A 21,757-nucleotide genomic window follows, 5' to 3' on the forward strand; every position below is an offset into this window, starting at 1 on the left:
CAGGACTGAGTAAAAGGAAATATTTTAGGGATTTGAAACTTCTCACATCCCTTTCTCTATATTTTCATCAAAACAATTTCAGAGAACCATCCCTGCCCAGAAAGTTGCATAACTACAGTTACCTGGCCTATATTCAAATGATTCCTGGAGTGGGTCCTTACTTTCCTTTTCACACTATGGCCTTGATTTCTTTACAAACATAACTATGCAGGGGAGATTCCCCAGCACCACTCCATGCAGCAAGTTATCTCCCAAGCCACTACAGCTAAGCTCAAGCCCTCTTGCTATGCAGCCAGACAAGCCAAAGTGCAGCAAACTGGGGGAAGGAGAGGAGTACACATCTCCCTAATATGTGCTTCTAAATCTTACGTGTTTTAGAATGCATTCTGGAGATGTATTTGTTCTGAACAACTAATTCCTGAAATCCAATAAAGCCACACAAATAAGAAAATTTCCCCCAAGACAACCAAAAAAAGGTGTTATTTCTTTGTTTTATTAGTACATGTTTGTAGTGCCCAATGTTTACATTTTTGTGGGGAACTGGTAAGTGTACATAACACGTCTGAATTCTTTTTTTCATCTTCTTTCCCTTCCCCCATTTATCTCTTGGTCTCTTTCCTTTTTTTTGTTTATGTTTGCAATACATAATGTTTACAATACATAATGTTTACATTCCCTGTGTGATGTTATTTCTATAATACTTACTACCATCCTCACTCACAAAAGTAGTCCATAGTTCTGGAGGCAAGACTGTTTCTACCTGATCCTTACTCTTTGATTTTCTCCTCATGCATTGTAATACTTCTTTCATATTTTTTAAATTATGTATTTTTATAATTGTCAAAATGTATGGTGATCAAAAGTCACAATTATCTGAATAACAACTATACCTATGTTTAATCTAAACCTATGTCTTCTTCACAATCAATAATAATGGCAAGGACTAGTATTCAAATTCTACATCAGGTACTTCCTTCCTTGGTAGGGAGGGACAGATGGAGGCTTATGTATTCACTAACAGGTGATGTAACAAAAGATAACCTCCAGGCTTCCAAACTAAACACAGTAAACAGTGAGGCCACATGGGTTGGGCTCCCGATTTAACCAATCAAATTGCAGGATACCCAATAAAACTGCAACTGCAGATAAACCACAATTTTTACTATAATATCACATGAGAAATAACTAAAAAGTTGTTATATATTGTAATTTCAAATTTCAAATTACATAGGCTTCCTATATTTTATCTGATAGCCCTACATATGACCTAAATAGCCCTAAACAGCCCTAAATATAAGGAAGGCAACAGCAATGCTTGAGTCCAGTAGCAATTACAGATTTGAGTTCAGGACAATAGGAAAAGTTAATCATCACACACTTAATCATGCTTTTCTCGTCAAAAGACAAAAAGTTTGTTTGGGACAGAATAAGGAAATGCTGAATGAAGACTCCTGGTCCAATCGGACTGCACATTAAATTAATGTTTATTTGTTTACTAAAATCACCTGCAAGTTAAAAAAAGACCAACGTGCCTTGCAATTCACAAATCTGAAGTTACCAAAGAGAAGTTCTCTCACTAGTAAGTAAGGGGCATGAGGCATGTGGCTTTAAATTATCTTTCTTGTTTTCTCTCCACTTGCTGATGCTCTCCTTGTGTATTCCCATTAGACAGTTTTAGCCTAGATGTTAAGAAGATTAGTGTGTCCATCTTCCAAGAAGAGACACTGACTTTTAAAACACTGTCACTGACCTAATCTTCCCATGCGTAGCATCACCTGTCTCCAAGGAGCTGCTGAACTCCAGGATGCTGTGCAAGAGCCTCAAAAAAAGAATATTTCGAGGGCAGCTTTGCTTTCACTCCTTAGCGGAAGTCATTTTACTGAAAGGATAGTGATACTGCTTTCAAAACCAGAAAAGAAAAAAACATTTTGGTCTACAATTTTTCACAAAAGAGAAAACAAATACAGAGGTCAACCTCAAGAAGTCCCTACAACATCTCCTACTTCAAATGTTTTTTCTTTCACATAAATAAAAGTCATAAAATATTAATCAGGATTTATTTAATTTCTACATGCTGTCTTTATATTGGTGTGAAATTTAAGATCATTACTATCTCTTTTTCAAATATTTTAACTGACAATTCTGACAGTTCTTTAACTCACTAGAAAAAAATGCTATACTTTTGCTGAATTACAAATCCTATCCTGATAAATATAAATTTCTACAGAATAAACTGTATTAAATTATCTTCCTTTAGCCCAGTAATAATTCTTCAGAAACATTTATCAGGAACATTAATTATATTTCCAACATATGGTTCCATCAATTGCAATTCTTATTAAACTTACATTTCATTTCCTGGAAATGAAATGTTAAATCACACAGAGGAAAATTTAATAGTAAATAGTATACAACCAACACCGGGTTTAGAAATTAGTCCTAGAAAGACCCACAGCTTTCATCAAAGGAACCACATAACCAACTTTTTATCATAACTAGGTTTATTTTACTTTGGCCAATACTGAGGAGAAAGATCTATGATGATTAATACAAGTTCCATTTTCACATTGGTAATGGTGGAATAAAAATAGCATCCAACTGCTTTAGAACTCTGAAAGGAGTCAGCATAAATCTCCAGGGAAATCTGGCAAGGTACTTCCTAACCTTTAAGATTTGGAAACAGAAAAAAAAGGAAAACAAGAAAGGGAATCTTCAATCTCAAAGTAAACACAATATAATTATTAGGACTGAGAGGAAACAATTTAAATGGAAGGGTAGGAAATAAGTCCCCACTAGAGAGCTAAAACTAAACTGCCAAATGGAGCTTAAAATTTTTCTTATGGAGCATAAACCAATTAAACAAATGACCAGTTGAGGCAGGTACAGCTATTGCATTCACTTTAGCCATCATCATAATTTTATAGCCACCAGAATGGGGCATTCCCTCATTCCACTTTGTTAAGTTTCCATTACAAATGCTAGAACTCCAAGTACAGCATGGTGTCTTGTGCCCTGCAACAACAAGGCTTGTCAGATGAGGGGTAGTAGACAGGACTCCAAAACAGACATAGCCCTGGCTCTGTTCTCCTGGCTGGGAAACCTTGAGGAAGTCACTTCACCTCTCTAGGCTTTTATTTTTTTTCACTTGGAAGATAAAGTGATAGGAACACATAATGTCTAAAGTCTCTTCTCAACTTAAAATTGTGGGATTCTATGATTTTACTTCTATGAAAAGTAAGAGGTTGTGATAGATCGTGTCTAATGATGCCTTTAGATGAAAATACTTTGATTTTTCTGATTTTATCTGTTCAGTGAGAGTGGACCAAATGAATACTGTAATTCTATCCAGATTTGAAATTCTTGGATGGGTTTCACATGCAGAAAAATGATTCGCTATCAACAAGTTTTCCTAGGATTTTATTTAATAGCTCCTTCTGATATTGGAAGAGAAAACATCCCCCTACTTAATGGAAAATTGTTTAAACATGTAAGTATCATAAAAATAGCCATTTCCCATAAAACTAAAAGCAGCAGCCTTGGGACACAGTCTAAGATTAAAACATTGTCACAACTAAAAATAAAAGCATTACAAAAAATTAAGAGACCAGCTGCCCAGTAAGTTGATCAGCAACAGAAGACATCTTGTCACATAGCACATGGTTGGTTAAAAGCTTCAGCTCCATTCTTCCAAATTTTAAAATCCCTAGCCTTACATTATTAGCAGGGTGAATTTGGGCAAGTCACTTCCCTTTCTAAGTCAACTTCTGCATCCATAAATGAGAATAATATTACCAGCCTCTTCAGACTTTCAGCAAGGTGCCTGGTGTACTGTGCTTCAAAACCCAAAACATGCTGGCTGTCAGTATTATTAAAGCTATCTCTCTGAATCTTAACCATTTACTTTTATTTTTGTTAACTCAATGACGTGGTGCTGCACATTATTAAGTATTTATTCTGTTGAAGGAACTGGGCTGGAGTTTCAGGGAGTACCAGGGTAACCAAGGCATGGCCTGGGCTGGCTCCTTTGCCAAGCTAAATCCATCAAACCATCTTTGACCTCTGCCTCGAGGGACCAGGACTTCCCACCTGGCTGAATGTCTCTCCTCAGTGCTCCTCCTGGTCTCTAACACAATTCCTATCCCACTGTTCACTTGTCTACACACTCATCGTCTCCCTGACTGGACTCTGAACTCCTTGATGACATTACAATGTTTCTCATCACTGTCTCTGCCACACAAGCCAGGACCATCAACAGCCAATGAAGCTTGCCGGAAGAGTGAATATATATGTAAGTTAACAGAATTTTTAAAATCAACTAAATTAATGTATAACATTAATGCAACCTATTAAACCAATCAGGGTGGTGAATTTATTTTTAAACAAAATGAAAGGAATTGGATGGTGACCGGAATAAAGGTAACATGCGCACAATATACACTGAAAGTGATCAGGAAGAAAACTCACCTGGTAGAGGGAGCATTTGAGCTGAGCTTTGACTTCTGAGGAGAATGAGTCTAGCAGAGATGAGAGTCACGTGCTACAGACAGGGATGACTGTAAAGAGCAGAAGTTGCAAAGTGCCATCCAAAACTGGCTTTGAACACAATGCTTCTTGGAGTAACAGTAGGTGACCAAGTGGCTTCAAACTGCAAGGGTTTGGATGCCAGAGCATAAAGCACATGTGTATGCTGACCAGTGAGAAAGCACCGAGGGCAGGTGACCAGACAGCTGAGACCAGATGAGGTGTGTAGGTGCTTTGAGGATTTCCTTCTGTCAAATCCAGGCTTCTTAGAAGAGGGCTGGATTCATTATTAAGAAGCTTTGGTTTCATCAGCCCTAATTACTGCGCATCAAAAAACAAAGAACAAAGAACCAGAGAATCTGGACCAGTGGGTTGCTGGCCCCTCATTGTTCAAGACTTAGAATCTGTGAGTGTTGGAGGAGACTTAGGCTCACTTCTAACCCTTTAGACATGTTTCTACCATTTCAAAGGCTTGCTTTTCGCTGCTTATTCTGAGCAGAGTCATGGGAGATAAAGAGCAGGCTTGAGGACTGTTCATTGTGGGGATGGAGCCTAAGCAGAATGTGCCAGAGGCGTGGTGTCAACCTTCTCTCTCATCAATAAAGCACCAATAAAGTGGCCTTCCAAAACAGAAAACTGGAAGAGGGAGCATTACAAATAGCACACATTCTAATTGCATTAAGAATTCTACAAATACGTCACAACAGAAGGGAGTCCATCAGAAGAGTTGTAACTGAGTCCTCCTCCACTTGTCCAAAGATTCCAACTTAACAGAAAACTTTCCAAACATTCAACTGGAAATGTTGTGCAATCAACCAATTGTACTGTAATTTAGAATTTTATAGCTGCATAAACAATGCTCAAGGTTATATCCTACCACTAACAACGTGATGTTGTGGCAACTCTCTGAAAACAGAACTCTACTGGAGTGGAGGAGGTCACACGAGCCTTATCATCTTCATCTTAACACTTAACAAAAATCTAATTAGTCAAGGTAATAGGCATTGGTGCATGTTTGTATCAGTGGTTCAGATTATTCCCTAATTTCATCTTCATATCCTGGGGCAAAAGTCAGCATCCTCCTATTCTTCAATCTACATTCTTTGTATCAACAGCAACTGCAACTATCTACTTTGGGTCTTATTTTGGAAAGATGAGTAGAAAGGAATGCTGCTGCCATCTTTGTCCTTAGCACTCCCCGTGCCCTCTTCTTCAAATACCCAAGAGGCCCAAATGAAGGGAAGAATTAGGAATCAGGCAGACTTGATTTGAACTCTGCTTCTCAAGGTTGGACTGAAGCAAAACCCAGGGACATACCGGGACTCTCCTGCTCCCATCTCCCCATATTGAGAACTGTGCTACAGTGGCAGTAAGATGGAACACAGGGACAGAGACCTGCTGGGAAACATAAATCAATGCATTACAAGAAAAGCTCCAAGGAGATGTTTTGTTTGCTGTTTTTGTTTTCCTTATTCTAGTTTAAATCCCAGAGCAATTATCACAACTGCTAAAATATGGCCCAAGTCTCCATAGGGTTTCTGTTTTGATTGATTGATTGTAGTGCTGGGGATGGAACCCAGGGGCACTCTATCACTGAGCGAAACCCTACCCACTGGTTTTCTTTTTTTCCTTTCTTTCTTTTTTGACAGGGTAATGAGGCAGGGTCACCAAGTAACCCTGGCTGGCCTCAAACTTGCAACTCTTCTGCCTCAGCTTCTTATTAGCTGAGATTACAGGAATACATCATTGTACCTGTCTTCAGTTTTTTAATCATCTGGATGAACTGCAATCATCCTTGATTCTACTATTTGGCAAAAGTTGGAAAACCAGCCTCGTAGATGCCCACAATGTGTTCTAAGTCACAGAGGAACACCCTCCACTGCCTGCTGCTTGCAAAAGCTTTTCCCAAAACAGCTCACCTCCACCTCAAATCTTTCCCTCTGGGATCACTTCACCCCACCATACTTGATGTCTCACTTTTTAGAAACTAATTGATTTTTACTTACTTGGAGTTTATTAGTTGCTCTACTCTTTTCTAGCACAGTATGTAGCATATATTAAGCATTTCAGGAAATACTAGCTTCCTGCTTCTTTTTGGTTGAAAAAGTTTAACTTCTAATTACAAAGAGTATTGAAGTTGGCTCCCTAAAGGCAAATAAAACAGAGGGTTGTTACCAATGCTGTAAACTCAGAGAACTCAGTTTTTCACCTTCCATGTGTAGTTCTCATTTCTCTTTTAAAGAAGAAATAATATAGTAACAATATAATATAACATAATAAAATTATGCCTTGTTATATGCTGGGCATGTTTTAAGCCCTAGACATCTACTCATTTAATCCTTACAATGGTCAAAAGATATGTGTCCTATTCTGGTAGTCATTTTTCAGATGAGTAAATTGATGCACAAGTTAAGTAATTTGCCAGAGATTACTGCCAGGCAAGTCAAGCCATGATAGAAACATAAGATGCCTGGCCCTCAAACATATGCTTAATTTATTCCCTTACAGAGTTCATTCTCATTATTCACGGTAGTCATGTTTGCTAATTCCTATGAATGAGGAATTAGTGAATACTGAACCATTGCTCTGAGGGTAACATGGGGTATGTCTCTGAGAATCTCTGGTCACAACAATTTTTTCAACCAATCAATATATAACCTTATTTTATGTGTCTTTCAGTTTCAAAGAACTTTATTTAATATAAACTTCTGATACAGTAACAGTGAACTCAGCCAATCACACAACTCACCCCTACCCAGAGCCCATCTCCATTAGACATGCTATGGCTTTCTTGCACTTGGAAAATTTTCATGCCTCCCTAACACCACTTAAAACACCTTCATGATACAAGAACAATGAATCGTAGATGCACTTAAACTGCTTTCAAAATTAGTGACTTTGTTGTTTGGGTAGGAAAACAAAGTTGGCATGGATGTTTTGTGCAAATTCTCATGGTTCCAGAACTCCTGAAACCTTGTCCACAGAAGGGTAACAGCCAAGGCTGCACCCTTACATATCTCCCTGGCATATACACACACAAAAGATTTGTGCATTAGAATTTCATCTATTCGGACCATAAGTTTTCCCAGCTATTGCACGGAACACCATTATTGCTGGTATCACAAAGGTGTACTTTATATAATCTATGCCTTCAATAAGCTACTCAATTTGGAACAAGGAACCCAAATGAATGAATGAATGAATGAACTGTCCAAGCAATTCTACTAAGTGAAAATTTCTTCCTGACTTTGTTTCAAGTTCCTAGATAATAAAAAACATTTTTTGAAACTTTTAATCTAGTTAATCCCACTCTGAATTATCAAGGCATGTCCTCACACTACTGGCTTTCCCATGGTTGGTAGAAACTCTGTTGAGCTCTGTTTCAAATTTCATTAAAATAACAAATGGAATAGGTCAATAAAGAAATAAACCAGGAAAGGTGGAAGGAAAAATCTGAGAATACACAGATGGAACAGCTAAACTAGAAAAGAAAAAAGGTTTAATGGGAAGAAAGAGCCAGAAAAAGTTGAAGGGGAGTTTAAAGTTTTTATTTGCTAGAAGATAAAGCAAAGGAAACAAGAAAATATGAGAGTGGACTGAAAATGAAAAGATCACAGATAAAGGAGTCAGTATGCCAATTCACAAGTGACTATTTCTTTTTTCTCTTTTTTTTTTTTTGTACCAGGAATTAAACTCAGGACCTTGTGCTTGCCAGGCAGGCGTGGCACCACTGAGCTACATCTCCGACCCCACAAGGAACTATTTCTAATATCATCTAGGTCTAGGAGACTAAAATGGACATTTATCTTTAGCTTTCAAGTCCTTAGAAGAAACCCAAAGCCTGTCAGTGAGTCTAGGATCAAAGAAAACTGCCCAGAATGCAGCACCAGCACACACAAGTTGGCCACTGTGGACCCTGCGTAGGCCAAGGCTTGGAAACAGGGAGATTGAGCCCAGAGCCAGAAATGCAGGACTAGAATGGAACCAAAGAGGATCAGTTAGGCTGACAGTTTCATAGATTCTGAGCTGAAGGTAACAGCTAGTGGCCTTTTGCCACTCTTGAGGTTGGCAACATTGGGAAATTCTCAAAAGCAACCCATCTGAGATGTTTGAGGGCTCATTTGAATGAATAAATCTAGTCCTCAACATTTCTTAACTAACTTCATTAATTTTAAATGAACTTCTGCAGTTTTACCAAGTATCAGTCATAAAACCTCCAGAAAGTAGACAATTATAGGACAAGGAAGTCAATTATCTTCTTATAGATGACATATTCAATTCAAGCAGAAAATGTTATAGGAACAAACTAGTGACACAATTTGTCCCTCTAAACAGTTTAGAAGAGAAACAAACAAACAAATCCAGGTGTTTGAAGTTTTTTGGTTTGTTTGTTTTAATTTCCTTTGTAGCAGTTATAGGTACACAGTAGACTTATGATATTAATATTATTACCAATAACCTAATTGAAATTTTCAAACTATTAAACTTAACTACACAAAAATGAAGAAAATATATTCAAAGGATTTTGTGTCTGTATAAACATTTCTAGGCTATAAAAACACACATCCAGAAATACTACCAACCCAAATGAGCTCAACACCTGAGGGCTGCCATGATTACGTTATCAGCATCGTCAACCAATCCTGGATTGCCACCACCATGTTGCAACATCATGTAGCAGTGGTAGCCATACCACATTTTTTTATTTAACCAAGCCCCTTATAATTATTACTTTATTAAACTACACAAAATTTTCTCTACTGGGATCAAAATAGTTCTCTCTCTATCCTTCATGTGTTTAAAAATGCACATAATCTAAAACATTGTTGGAGTCACATAAAACTTTCCTCATAATTCCTAATAATATTCTCCAAGGCATACAACTCAGCAATTATGATTTCTTCCCCCATGAGATTAAGAATATCATAAAAGTGCTAACCTGGACCTCCAGCCCACATAGGCCCTCTGATTTCAGAACACAGGGTGAAGGTGTTTTAGGGATAGAGAAGGGAACAATACAGAAATGTTTTTATTTTTAAAAAAATTACATCATCCATCAATTCACTGGCCGAGTTGAAAATATAAAGTAAAACCACTCCATGACTTGGATGAACTGCCTCCTTTCTATGAAATCCCTTATGCTTTCACTTTGGTTAGTTGGTGTGCAAGTGGCTGTGTATCTGGATTTAGATAGCATCTTTCCCAGCAGTATGCATTTGGTTCTAAACAAGCGTAGATACTCTGTGTCTTCTTTCTCAGATAAGCAAAGCATTAAGACTAACCTGCTCCTCTCCATTCAGTCTCCTAGAAAAGAACGCACACGGCATGCTGCTCTCTGAACTGGGATCTTCTAAAGTTACACTAAAAATAATATTGAAGTCACAGGGAGGTGTGAGATGTATTAATTTTGTACTGAGTATATAGTTGAGAGAAATATAACTGATTCATGTATCATTTTATGTAAGATCATTTTCACATTATCTGTCAGACTGTTGACATTTTTAAATTTTTATAAATGTTCTTTATGACAAACCAGGTTGCAAACAAATGGTGATAAAGATGTTACCAAAATATGGCTTCCACAGAGAAAGATTTACATTATCATCATTTTATATCCACAACATTAAGTCCTGGCCACTTAAATTGCTCTTTCTTCCTGCTTTTTAGCCCACAAAAGCACCAAAACAAATATTAGTGCATGGATAAAGTAATAAAAATATCTAATGTTTATATAGCTTGCATACTACTTTCACATATACAATCTCATTTGACAAAATTATTTTCTTATTATTAATAGGAAGTTTGACATCTTTTATAGTTTTCACTGCTATTCTTGTTGCCATTAGCAATTTCTTGCTCCTGTTTTTCACATCCTTAAAAGTATAAGAAACCAAAATCATCAACCTGACTTTTCTCAAATTGTAAAGCGTCAGAGCTTAAATATATTCACAAAAGTAAAGAACAAATAATTATAGCCGGGATCCAAATTAACAGAGTGTGAGAAAGATTAGAATAAGTGGCAATTATCCTTCAGAAGCTTTCTACCAAACAGGTACAAGCCACATGGAGAAGGTGAAAATGGACTAGAGACTGGAGATGTAATTCCGTTTTCATCTGAACATATACTCGTTCCCCAGGCAATCTGTGGCTCTTTGGACTATTCTTAAACCAGCACAGTGTCAAGTAATCAGTTACAATTTAAATGGGTGAAAAAAGTTAGAACAGAAGAAAACAGGCTTTAATATCATTCAAGTACAAGGAAAGAATTATTGGAAACTTGAACATTAGCCACTCAAATCTCTGCCTGGAAAGGATCCTCTGTTCAAAGTTGAGAAATAGCTCTAAATGATCACCATGGACAAACTAGTTGTCCAAAATATGCAGATAGCTAGCACACAAATTACCAAAGCGTTGACTGATTTAGAAGGTTTATATCCTTGTGTGTTGAGGTTTTTCTTTTTTTTGAGAAGTAATCAATGTTCAGCCTCTAGAAACGCTGAGTGATAAAATTAAAATAAGCATGCAGCATTTAATAGTTACTTTGAATTTTTAAAATTTGGTCAATATAACTGTTTCGACTTTAGTTTAATTCAGAACCTCTAAATTAATCCCTAGAAAGGAACCCAGAATAAAATAACTCTCAGTTGCCTCCATCATGAAGTTTTAGGTAAGAAAAATCTTGCAAAATCACAGCTTGCCTAATAACAAACTCATTATCTCTTAGTAACAATTTGTTGGGATATATGGCAATCTTTCCTACATTATCATACGCCCTGAACAATTTTATCTCTTACTTTTTTCATACACAAATATGGTTGCATATTATGGTCAAAAGAAGAAAATAGCCATAACATCTTAATGCTAAATAATATGAACCTCACACAATTCTCTGAACACTGCAGTGGGGCATTCATGAGAAAAATTCACATGATAGCACTCTTCCACAAAGGGAAAACATAAAATTCAGGAATCAAAAAGCTTTGTATGACTGACCTAAAGACACAAGCCTAATGTTTAAGGGGAAAATTGAGATGATCAAATTAGCTTTTTGCTTTATGTAGATAAAACCACAGACACTTGCTGGCGTTTTGTATTTTCTACTGAACACAACATTTTAGACCTGTATCTCTCAAACTTTTTTTTTTAACCTCAATGCACAGTAAGAAATACATCTTACGTCACAATCCGCACAAGCACACAAAATTAAAAGAAATTTTCAGGAACCAAAATTACCCTTACTAAGTATCATGCACTCTCATATTTTCTACCATATTCTTCTCTTCTTTTAAAAAAAAATGTTCTGGACTCACTAAATTGATTTCTTGATCTTCTAGGTTATGATAAGCAGCTTGAAAACATCGCTTTGAGCCCCACTACTTTTGAGAACTATTTGAGAGAAATAAAGGTTTTTTAAAGAGCCTGATCAATTGTTATCTTTTTTATCCAGTTATTCAAACAGGAAAACTGAGAAGAAAAATTATTAAATAGCATTTGTCCATCTGAAACACTTGCATAGATGTATCCCTTCCTCCCTCTTAAAGAAGAGGTAGAATTCAAACCAAAGACCAGGCTGTGATAAGAAATAAACCAGACAGGAAAAAAAAAATTCTAAAACTGAATTTCCATGCAAAAGTCCACTTATGTGAGTTTTCTTACTTTAGTTTTTAAAGTTTATGTCATTTTTTATTATTCTAAAAATATTCAAATATCATTTAATTGCAAAAGTTTAAAATGGGGGATATTATAGTGATACTATTTGCCACTGGGTTGATGAAGAGTTTTGAATAAAATGTGATCCCCTCCTTATTTGACCATGCTCACTTCATAATTATTACTAAGGCAGTAAATAATCCTCCAAGGAGCAGTCTCATTAGTGTTCATTGAAATTCAGTGGCATTAATTTGCAATAAAAGAACTGAAAATTAAATGGAAGAGAAAATGGTTTCAGGAGTCCACCATAAGGTTATGGAATTCACATCCTACCAATGCCTTCCTTCATATCAAGTTTTACATGTTGTGTGAATCACACTTAATGGCTATAATTTGTTCTCCTAGATGAAAAGAAGTGAACAGAAGAATTTTTTCCCCTCTATTCAGTTTAACCCTGAATTAAAACAAGTGAAATTCATTTGATTATGCCAACTTAGTAAAGTTTTGTTCACTGTTTATCTTTTAAGTAATAAAATATCCTGGACCTGTGGGCTGTGGGATACTCTAAAGTCCCGAAAGGGGGCTGAAGATGTGTGTTTGGACACCCCAAGAGCCTGCCTTTCAGGATCCTGGAGCCAACCTGCACCTTAGTCCTGTTTCAACTGCTATAAATACCTCTGGAAATACAACACTGAGCAGAAAACGGCCCATGGCTCTCAGTGCAGAGGATGTGGCGAAAGCAGGAGGCAGCTCCAGACGCCTATGCCAGTGTACAGTGGGGAAGTGCCTAATTTAGCTCCCTGTGGGCCCTCTGAAGCAGGGGAGCTGGGAACCCACCCCGCTATGCCTGTAGCAGCAGGCTCCTTCCTGGGACACCTGCGTTTACCAGAACCGCCCACCTAAGCCCTCTGCAGGCCCAGCAGGGGACAGGGAAGCTCTCAGAGGGAAAGAGGAAAGAGGGAGGCAAAAGGAATGATCTCAACAAGAAGAAAACCGAAATAAGGACACAAAACAATGGCCACTTAAGTCTCAAGAGTTCCCTGTGTCCTGGACTGCCCGAGCTTCTTCCAGAGATTGTGAGCCGGGCCCAGCTGACCCTGGCCCCTCCACACCACACGCTCCTGTGCCCCTGGGCCAGAGATGGAACTCAGCCTGCGGGAGATGTCTTCCAAGCACTGGTGCTTCGATGTGGCATGCTTCAAACACAGGGCACACCTGTGCATTCCAACTTCGGAAGGTACAGGCCAGCACTCTACTTCAACAGCGACTCTACCAGAAACTCAAGTGAAAAATCAGAAACTTGTGGAGACGCATTTAACTCCTGTATGGCTCTTCTAAGCAGTGCAATTCAACGCACAGCCCGCCAAGGAAGGTGGGGTGGGGAGGAGGGAGAGGGTGGACGATAGGGACTGCTTTCCCTGAAAGAATCATCACCATCATAGCTTGCACAATTCCAGTCCAAAACTCTAGGTGAAAGGAAAATTTCTCCAGCATATTAAAACAAAATTATTAAAATAATAAATAAAACACTCCTGAACTCGCGCTAACCCCAACGGACTCCTGCCTTAAGTAGCAAAGTAAGGCCTTCTCTATAACCCAAAGCGCCTGGGGTTCTACTTGCTTCAGGGTGCGTTCCCCCAACAAATAACTGCTGCTCCGCGAGGTTTTCCGACACTTGCTCAATGAGGTAGCCTCTCGGTCCGCCTCCTGCACACGGGAGGGGGTGGAGAGCCATTTCTCTGGGCCGCCAATGGAGAGAACGCGGGCCGCACAAATCTCGGGCGCCGCGGCCCGCGCCCTCGCCCGCTCCCTCCCCGTCCCCGGCCGGGCGCGGCCACCTCGGGGGCGCGGTACCTGTAGAAGGCCGGGGCGCCGGCCTCGCGCACCGCGTAGCCGCTCGGCTCGTTCTCCAGGTAAAAGGGGACCTGCTGGCCGTGCGGGTGCAGGAAGGGCGAGAGCTGCGGCGGCGGGTGCAAGAGCATCAGCGGGCTCGGGGACACGCTGTTGAGCGGCGGGAAGCCGCCCAGGCTGTTGGCGCCGAAAGCCGCGGCCGCCTCGGACCCGGGGCCGTAGGCGAGGCCCGACTGGCCGTAGACCGGCGCAGAGGCGGCGGCGGCGGCGGCGGCGTTGAACTCGTACGCTGTGCCCTCGGGGTAGTTGAAGACCGTGGGCTTGCCACCGTCCAGGAACACCTCGCCCTGAGACTCCTCCAGGGGCATCTTGAGCTGCGGGCGGTTTAGGGGCTCCAGCTCGCCCGCCTGGATCTGGTGCAGCAAGGCCATGCCGGAGGCTTTGGTGTGGAGGGTCATGGTCATGGTCAGTGTCTGGCGGCGAGGCACAAACCGTCCCGGCGCTCAGCGGAGCGCTCTGCAGCCGACGGGCCACCTGGAAAAAGAGCACAGCCCGCGGTGAGAGGCGGCGTGGCGAGTCCCCCCGCGACGCGCGCTCCGGCGCTAGCCTGGCCCTGCCCCGGGCCCAAGCGGTCTGTCTGGTGGAGCCCGGTGGCCAAACTCCAACAAGTGCCGCCCTGGCGCGGGTGCGCTCCGCCAACTCCAGGGTTCCCGGGTCTCCGACTTTAAGCACTGGTCTCCCCTGCTCATATGCATCACAAAGGTGCTGGAAGCAGGCCAGGGACTGCTGCTCCGCACTGACATTGGTTTAAACATCACTCCTGGCACCCCTGATTTTGGAACAGCCCCAAAGAGCCGCTTCCCTGAACTTAACTTGTCCTCGCTGCCTGGTGGAGGCTGAATTTCACTGCAGGGAGGCAGGGGCGCAAGAGGGTCAACGAAGGTGGGCCGGGGTGAACCGGCTTTTAAACAAACGCGGAAGACTGAGCCAGGAGCAGGCTCTTTCTAAGGTTGCTGCCTCATGTGCCCATGCCAGGCTTCAGTCTATCTCTGTTTATCTCTTTCTGCTTGATTCACTCTCCTTGTCTAGAAGTGTGGATGTGTACATAGAATGACCCTGGGGAGGACTGGTCTGTGACTGAGATAGGGCAGATAGAATGGGGTGTGCGGTTGCACACGCAGCCAGCCACAGACAGCTATATTTAGCAGCTGCAGGAACTGACAGAGGCATCCTGGGCGCGGGGTCGGGGGGGGGGTCGGGGGGGGGGCTCAAGAGATCCATATATTGAGATACATTTTGCAAGCAGTAAAATGCTGCCAGACTTTGATTTCTTCGTCTGCAAAGGGCTACCAAAGTGGTCCCTTACAGTCACAGCCTTCTGAGATTCTCCCAGCCTGACTTTTCTGTTTACGTTGGACCACAGTTCTGTACTTGCTCCTTTAGAAATTCTCATGTGAATGATGATTCAGAAAAACCTTTGGTTACGCGCACATGGGTGTTCATGCCTTCCACAGGTTATGTGAGGAAAACTTTAGGAAAGTGAAGATGAAATGCAACCTTTTTATGCATAACCTCAGGTCTTTAACCAAAACTTGGGAAAGTATGTTACGCGGTGTAACTAGGAAATTTTCAAATGCATTTCGGTAGTTCAGTTCTTTAGTTCTCCAGTTGGACCTTCTGGGTGAACTTGGGGTAGGATATGCAGAATCAAATATCCGAGTGAAAAAGAAATAGAGAAAAGTTTTGAACTCAATGTAATTAAAAGCCAATAGTGATTTTAATTAATGAGATGAAAGGTTTGTTAAGTGTGTCATAACCCAAATCTTCCATAGTCTATCATTTTTAATAAAGTTCCTTTGCTCCAGCCTAAAAGCCTCTGATACCACCATTAATAATACTTTAATTGCTATCCCAAGCACCCAGACTACCTGACCAGATGTTCAAGGCATACATAAATGCCAAGGTTGCAGCTACCAACACTAATATTTTAAAATATTTATAATGAGTATATGTTTCATCTCATTCTTTAAAAAACAGACCATTTCTGGATGATATGCAGATGAACTGATTTAATATAAAGCCAAAATTGAGTTTAGCATCAATAACTATGGACCAAAAGCAAAGAAAGGGTTAAAAACACATTAGGTGAATTGCAGATATTCCTCTTCATGGCCAGCAACCATTACTTTCCAGAGCAATATTTTTACAGATGATTTAGTTTCCATAAATCACACTTTCAATTTTCAAATGCCTTTTTAAAACACATGCAAAGCACTTCATAAGGCTCTTTAAAAATCTGAGCCTGCCAAATTATATGTAAATGGTACAAAGAATCCTACAAGTCCCGAAAGAAAAAGGACACAGGAGAGACACACATATTCCCCTCATGGAAAACAGCACATCCTCATCTCCCCGCTAGAATCAGACACTGGCCAGGAAGGTAAGAGTTGCTTTCTCAAAATGCTCAAGCTACAGAGAGAGAAATCAAAACAATCCTACCCTGCTGGATCAAGAGCGTGTTCCAGAAATGTTCCATGGGCTTGTAGAAGTCAAAGTCTGAGACAGTGAGAAGGAAGGAAGGAATGCATTCGCATGTTCGAGTGGCTCAGTGTGTGATCCAGGCGGAGCGCGTGTGGATGTGTTTGTATGTGGAATGGCAGGACTCAGGAAGCAGCCAGTAGGCAGGGCACTTGGCAGCCCCTCCCGGCAGACGCAGCAGCTGGGCTGCTGCTGCAGGGAGCTGGATGAATGGCAGTGGGAGAGAAGAGCGACTTGCAGTGTGGCGGCTAGAGTAAGCACCACCGGGGAAAGACACTCCAGCCTCCGTGCTCCCTACCTGTGGAAACCAGCTGGAAGAGTGCCCCGTGCTCTCTGTCCCCATCCTAGACAGAGGGGGAAGCAGCCTGGCTGTAAGTCATAGGTTTACCGCAAAAGTAGAATGCCAGCCAAAAGTGTATGGAAAGTAAGTTTACAAAATGTGCTGGGTGGTTTTTCCTAAAAAATATAATTTAACAAGAAAAGCCTTCTGAGATGCACTAGGATCAAATGTCTTGCTGGCCCTAGCCCCCAAAATTGAAGAGACACACAATTGCCATTGCCGTGCCTCTAGTGGCACAAGGAAATCAGACTTTGGAACAAATGTTTTGGCATTCCAGGGATATGTTTCCAGTTAAAAATGTGATACTCCTCCACCTTGCGAACCAAACCCACAGACCTTTCCACCAATAGCTCATTGACTGCTTTCTGTAAACATGTGGGAAAATACATTATTTAAATCTTAGTGTATAAAGATAAGACAAAGATGATTACTTTTATTTCAAACTGACGATGAGGAGAGGTCTGTCATGTTTGATGGTGCCCACATAGATCCACACCTGGGCCTCAACTTTTCTTCTGACTATGGAATAACACACAGTGATAAGGTGCTTCTAAGGTGCCAGGACACAAGATGCCTAGAGAAGCCTTTGTTGCCAGACATTAGTCACCGCCTTGGGTATTAAATGATTCTAACAATACCAGGAGTGGCCCATCTCTGGCTCTAGCACCCTATGCAGTTACCAAGAGATTTATGGGTGACTTTTGAAGCCAGTACCAGAAAGAAGTAGAAAGTTAGAAAAAATGTTAATGATGTCATAATGCAAATATACATTTTTGTGCTTTGAAAGACTCAAGATAATGCACTATTGGAACACATAAGGGCTCCCATCACAATCAGCAATGATAATAAATATTGAATATAAATAAATACTGAGGACTGGGTTATAACTCAGTCATAGAGTATTTGCCTAACATGTGGGAGGCCCTGGGTTCCAATCCCTGGCACTGCAGAAAGAAAAGAAAGAAAGAAAGAGAGAGAGAGAGAGAGAGGGAGGGAGGGAGGGAGGGAGGAAGGAAGGAAAGAATAAATGAAGGAAAGAAGGGAGGGAGGGAAGGAGAGAGGAAGAGAGGAAGGAGAGAGGAAGAGAGGGAGGGGGAAAGATTGTTATATTTTGTTGGTGACAATGGTGAATCTTGGTGACAGTAGCTCTTCCTATATGTCAACAAAGGACACTCATGCACTAAACCAGTCCAAAATAAAACAAGATAAACAAGGAAGGAGGCAAAGAGAGGAGAAGAAAGGAAGGGGGAGGGAAGAAAGAGGGGAAAGAAGAGATAAGGAGAGAGAAGAAGGATAAGGCACCTGGAAATGTTCACCTTTAACATAGAAAGGATAAAACACCTATCTTCTCAGAGACCTTGACTGTGAGAAATTAAAATCTCTGATTAAAATCTCACCATGTTCTTTAGGCCTGACTTTCCCTCTTCAGTGTCAAAGACTTGCAATCACTCCTGCCCATAAAGACAGCTTTCTAGACCGCGTGCATTCCAGCAATTGCTTTCAAATCCTTTTTGCCCAGCTTCATGCTCCAGGCTTGGCAATGGTGGGAAACCCCAGTACACAACGCAGATTTTCTTCTGGTGCTCCTGGAAACAGCGTCACGCTGAGGCACAGCCCTCTGTCTTCCCTCTTGACTCTCACCTTGGGCACCATAGTCTCACAGGCTGTGACTTCCTGGTGTTCTGGATGAAGGAAGGCGAGGCCTGCTCCTCCAGCTCTACTGCCCACTGTGTCTCCAGACCCACTTTTCTAGCCATCTCCTGGGCCCTGTTGGTTTGTTCAACTTCAGGTCCTCCTTCTCTCTCCTCTATCATGGTGCGCCACCCACCCCCCCATTTCCCTTTACACTGAGCTTTATTATCTCTCTGGTTTCCCAGATTAAAATTTCACCCCTTTCTTTGAGGAGCTGACTTTCCCCTGCCTTCCATAACTGATCAAGAAGTTCCTGAGCATCCTCTAGCTTCGCAATCCCTTTCCATTGCATGTCTGTTGCCGATTCTCAGGGCCTCAGGCCTTCTACCAGCCTCCTAAGGCCCTCTCTGCCTCTTCCCTCTGCTTCTTTCCAGAGCCTGCTCCCTATTTATTTTCCTGGCTTTCCATGGCTTCAGGATGCGTTGATCATGATCTAGACCCATCTTTAACCCAGATGCAGCTTCCCCAGTTGTTCAGGCCTCCCTCTTTTCCATAGCCATCCTTCCTAGCCTAGTGCTTCCAAAGTGGAGCCTTTGCTTTCACTAAATGAAAACTCAATATTCTGAGAACTCCAAAGCTTTCCTTTTTTTCTGTCCAGAACCCCACTTTCCTAGCTAATCAAAGGAAAGCACCTCCTTTTTTTTTCCAGTACCGGGGATTGAATTTATGGCCTTGCACTTGCGAGGCAGGCATTGTGGCACTGAGCTAAATCCCAGGCCCACCACCACTTTTTTTAAGCCCCATCCCATGCCACTACATCCTTGATGCAGGAGAATTCCTTTCCTCTGAGCCCTAATGGTAATTCTCATGCATTCATCACATTCCCCCTTGAATTAGAAGTTATTTATCCCACATCCTACACTGCCACTGCCCCTTAAGGAAAAAGTCTGGCTGGAGACACTTTGGGATTTCTGTGCCTAAGAACAGTGCCTGATCACTGTTAGGTCATGAAATACTAGCTAACTTATTCATGTAGATAATTCAAAGAACAAAAAAATATCCCGCCTGTCTAGATAACCATTTCCAAAGCCAACTTTCCATGTGATGTCCTGCTACATTCAAAACTATCCCTGCTAGACAGTTATCTTTGTATCTTCCCAGTGAACCAGGGAATAAAGTCAAATTTTAAATTGGTACAACCTCGAGGCCTAAGCCTGCAGTCCTTGGCAGCATGATTCACCAGACAGCTCTGTATTTATTTTCAGTTCTTAAGCAGATAATACTGTGACCAAACATTAACTTCTTCCCTATCTCCATAAAAGCCTTTTACATTTACAAAAACATTATTCCTCCAACAGCTACACAGAAAAAAATAAAGGTGGAAATACCTCATGATAGCTATATCACCAGATACGGTTCCTTCACTTTGAGAGAGGTTTAGTTCTGTTGCAACTGATAGCCACACTGGTTTTTAATTTTTTTCTAAACTTTTATATCTATATGTTTGCAATACACAACAATTGCATTCATTGTGGGAAACTAGCACCAGTACCTAACACATCTTAATTCTTTTCACTTCTCTTTCCTTTCATCTCACTCTGCCTTCCCTCCATAGCTAGGTCCCCTTGCCATTTACAAAAGATCTATCACTCTGTTTCCTATTACATATCTTTCATTTTGCTCTTTAAATTATTTATACTTTGGGTTTCACATATAAGAGAAACCATGTGATAATTAAGGTTGTGTATCTGGTTTATTTCACTGAACATTGCGATCTCAAGATCAATCCATTTTCCTACCAATGATTCAAATTCATCCTTCTTATGGCAGAGTAGTACTCCACTATGTATAAATACCACATTCTCTTTATCCATTCATCTATTGATGGACATAAAGCCACTTCCAAAGATGCTACAAACATGGCTACAAACATGGGTAGGCAGATGTCACTGCAGTATGATGTCTTCAACACTTTCTGGAAGATACCTAGAAGGAGAACAGCTGGACCAAATGGAATTTCTAGTTTTAGTTTTTTGAGGAATCTGCATACTGATTTCCATTGTGGGTGTATTCATTTACGTTCCCACCAACACACTGTAGAAGGGTTCCTTTGGCCCCACAGCCTCACCAGCATTTGTTATTATTAATTACTTGATGATAGCCATTCTTTCTGGAGTAAAATGGAATCTCAGCATTGTTTTAACTTTCATTTCTCTAATGGCCAGAGATGGTGAATATTTTTGCTATATTGTCTATAAATGTTCTATGTGGGAGCTTGTTTTTTTAACATGTGTTTGACATCATCCATTTTCCTTTGAAGTAGAAGACTTGCCTTTCCTTTTATCTATTCATTGTAAAGATAGTTTGATCATTTCAGTGTTTTTTATTAGCTCCTAGATTGTTTTTTTTTTACCTAACTTTGGATTTGTGCTTTTTGAGGTAAAATTTGCATACAGTGGAATGCAGGTATCTTACCTACACAGTCTGATGAATTCAGATGAATGGATATGCCTGTACAACTGCCATGCCAAGCAAACCATGGAGTATTTCCATTGCTGCAAGAAATTCTTCGACATCCATGTTAGTCAATGCCTAACCTCTACAAGCAAGCACTATTCTGATTTCTGTTACCATTGATTTATTTTTCCATCTGGCTCAGGTGATCCCTTAGGAAATGGAACATATATGACCCATTTCCAACCAATGGCACAACCAGCCAGGTGGTGAGCTTGTGGCTGCGCTTGGCGTCAAAGTACCAAGCTGCCCTCTTCTCAGTCACAGCCTTCTCCTGGGATGAGGTCCCTCCTTGTCACAGAATTTTACTAATACTCTATTATTCATGGACCTTTTTAAGTGTAACAGGCTTTTAACATGATCACATGTTACCTAAGCCTGCAAGGATACATGTTAACAAGCCAAATAGAATCAGTGTTCTTTCCCATGTTTCTAAGCAGCCTTTTGTTACCCACTACCCCTCCAAAGAAAAACGGCATGATTTGTAAACCAGACTGGATATGCCAAGGACCCTTACTCTTAAAGATCTATGGCCTCAGATGCCATTTTTTGTCTTCCTACTCAGTACTTGCAGATAATTTGAATTCATAGTTGCCAAGCAGAACAGCTACTCTTTATTATGAATCAATGTGGGATTCAGATTTAATTTTCCAGCTTAATAGCATTAAGTAGCATTCATCTTACATTTTCTTAGAAAATATATTTTTAAAA

General features: G+C 40.8%; 1 protein-coding gene across 6 annotated transcripts in view; it reads right to left on the reverse strand.

Moving 5' to 3' along the window:
- Esr1 (estrogen receptor 1) overlaps positions 1-21,757 on the reverse strand; it is a 426,367-nt gene that overhangs the window by 282,169 nt on the left and 122,441 nt on the right. For 4 of the 6 annotated variants that reach the window (XM_021237950.2, XM_021237951.2, XM_087193444.1 and 1 more), the window contains exon 2: positions 14,026-14,556. In XM_021237950.2, coding sequence (XP_021093609.1) covers positions 14,026-14,486 — 461 coding nt within the window. In that variant the 5' untranslated portion in view covers positions 14,487-14,556. Of the gene's footprint in view, positions 1-14,025; positions 14,557-16,521; positions 16,689-21,757 lie in introns of those variants that run through there. The other 2 variants (XM_013076725.3, XM_021237952.2) reach the window with 2 other exon arrangements.

The sequence above is a fragment of the Heterocephalus glaber genome, unplaced genomic scaffold (genome assembly GCF_053883595.1).
Source record: "Heterocephalus glaber isolate CG9 unplaced genomic scaffold, H.glaber_assembly_v1.0 deba00001593, whole genome shotgun sequence".
NCBI lineage: Eukaryota > Metazoa > Chordata > Mammalia > Rodentia > Bathyergidae > Heterocephalus > Heterocephalus glaber.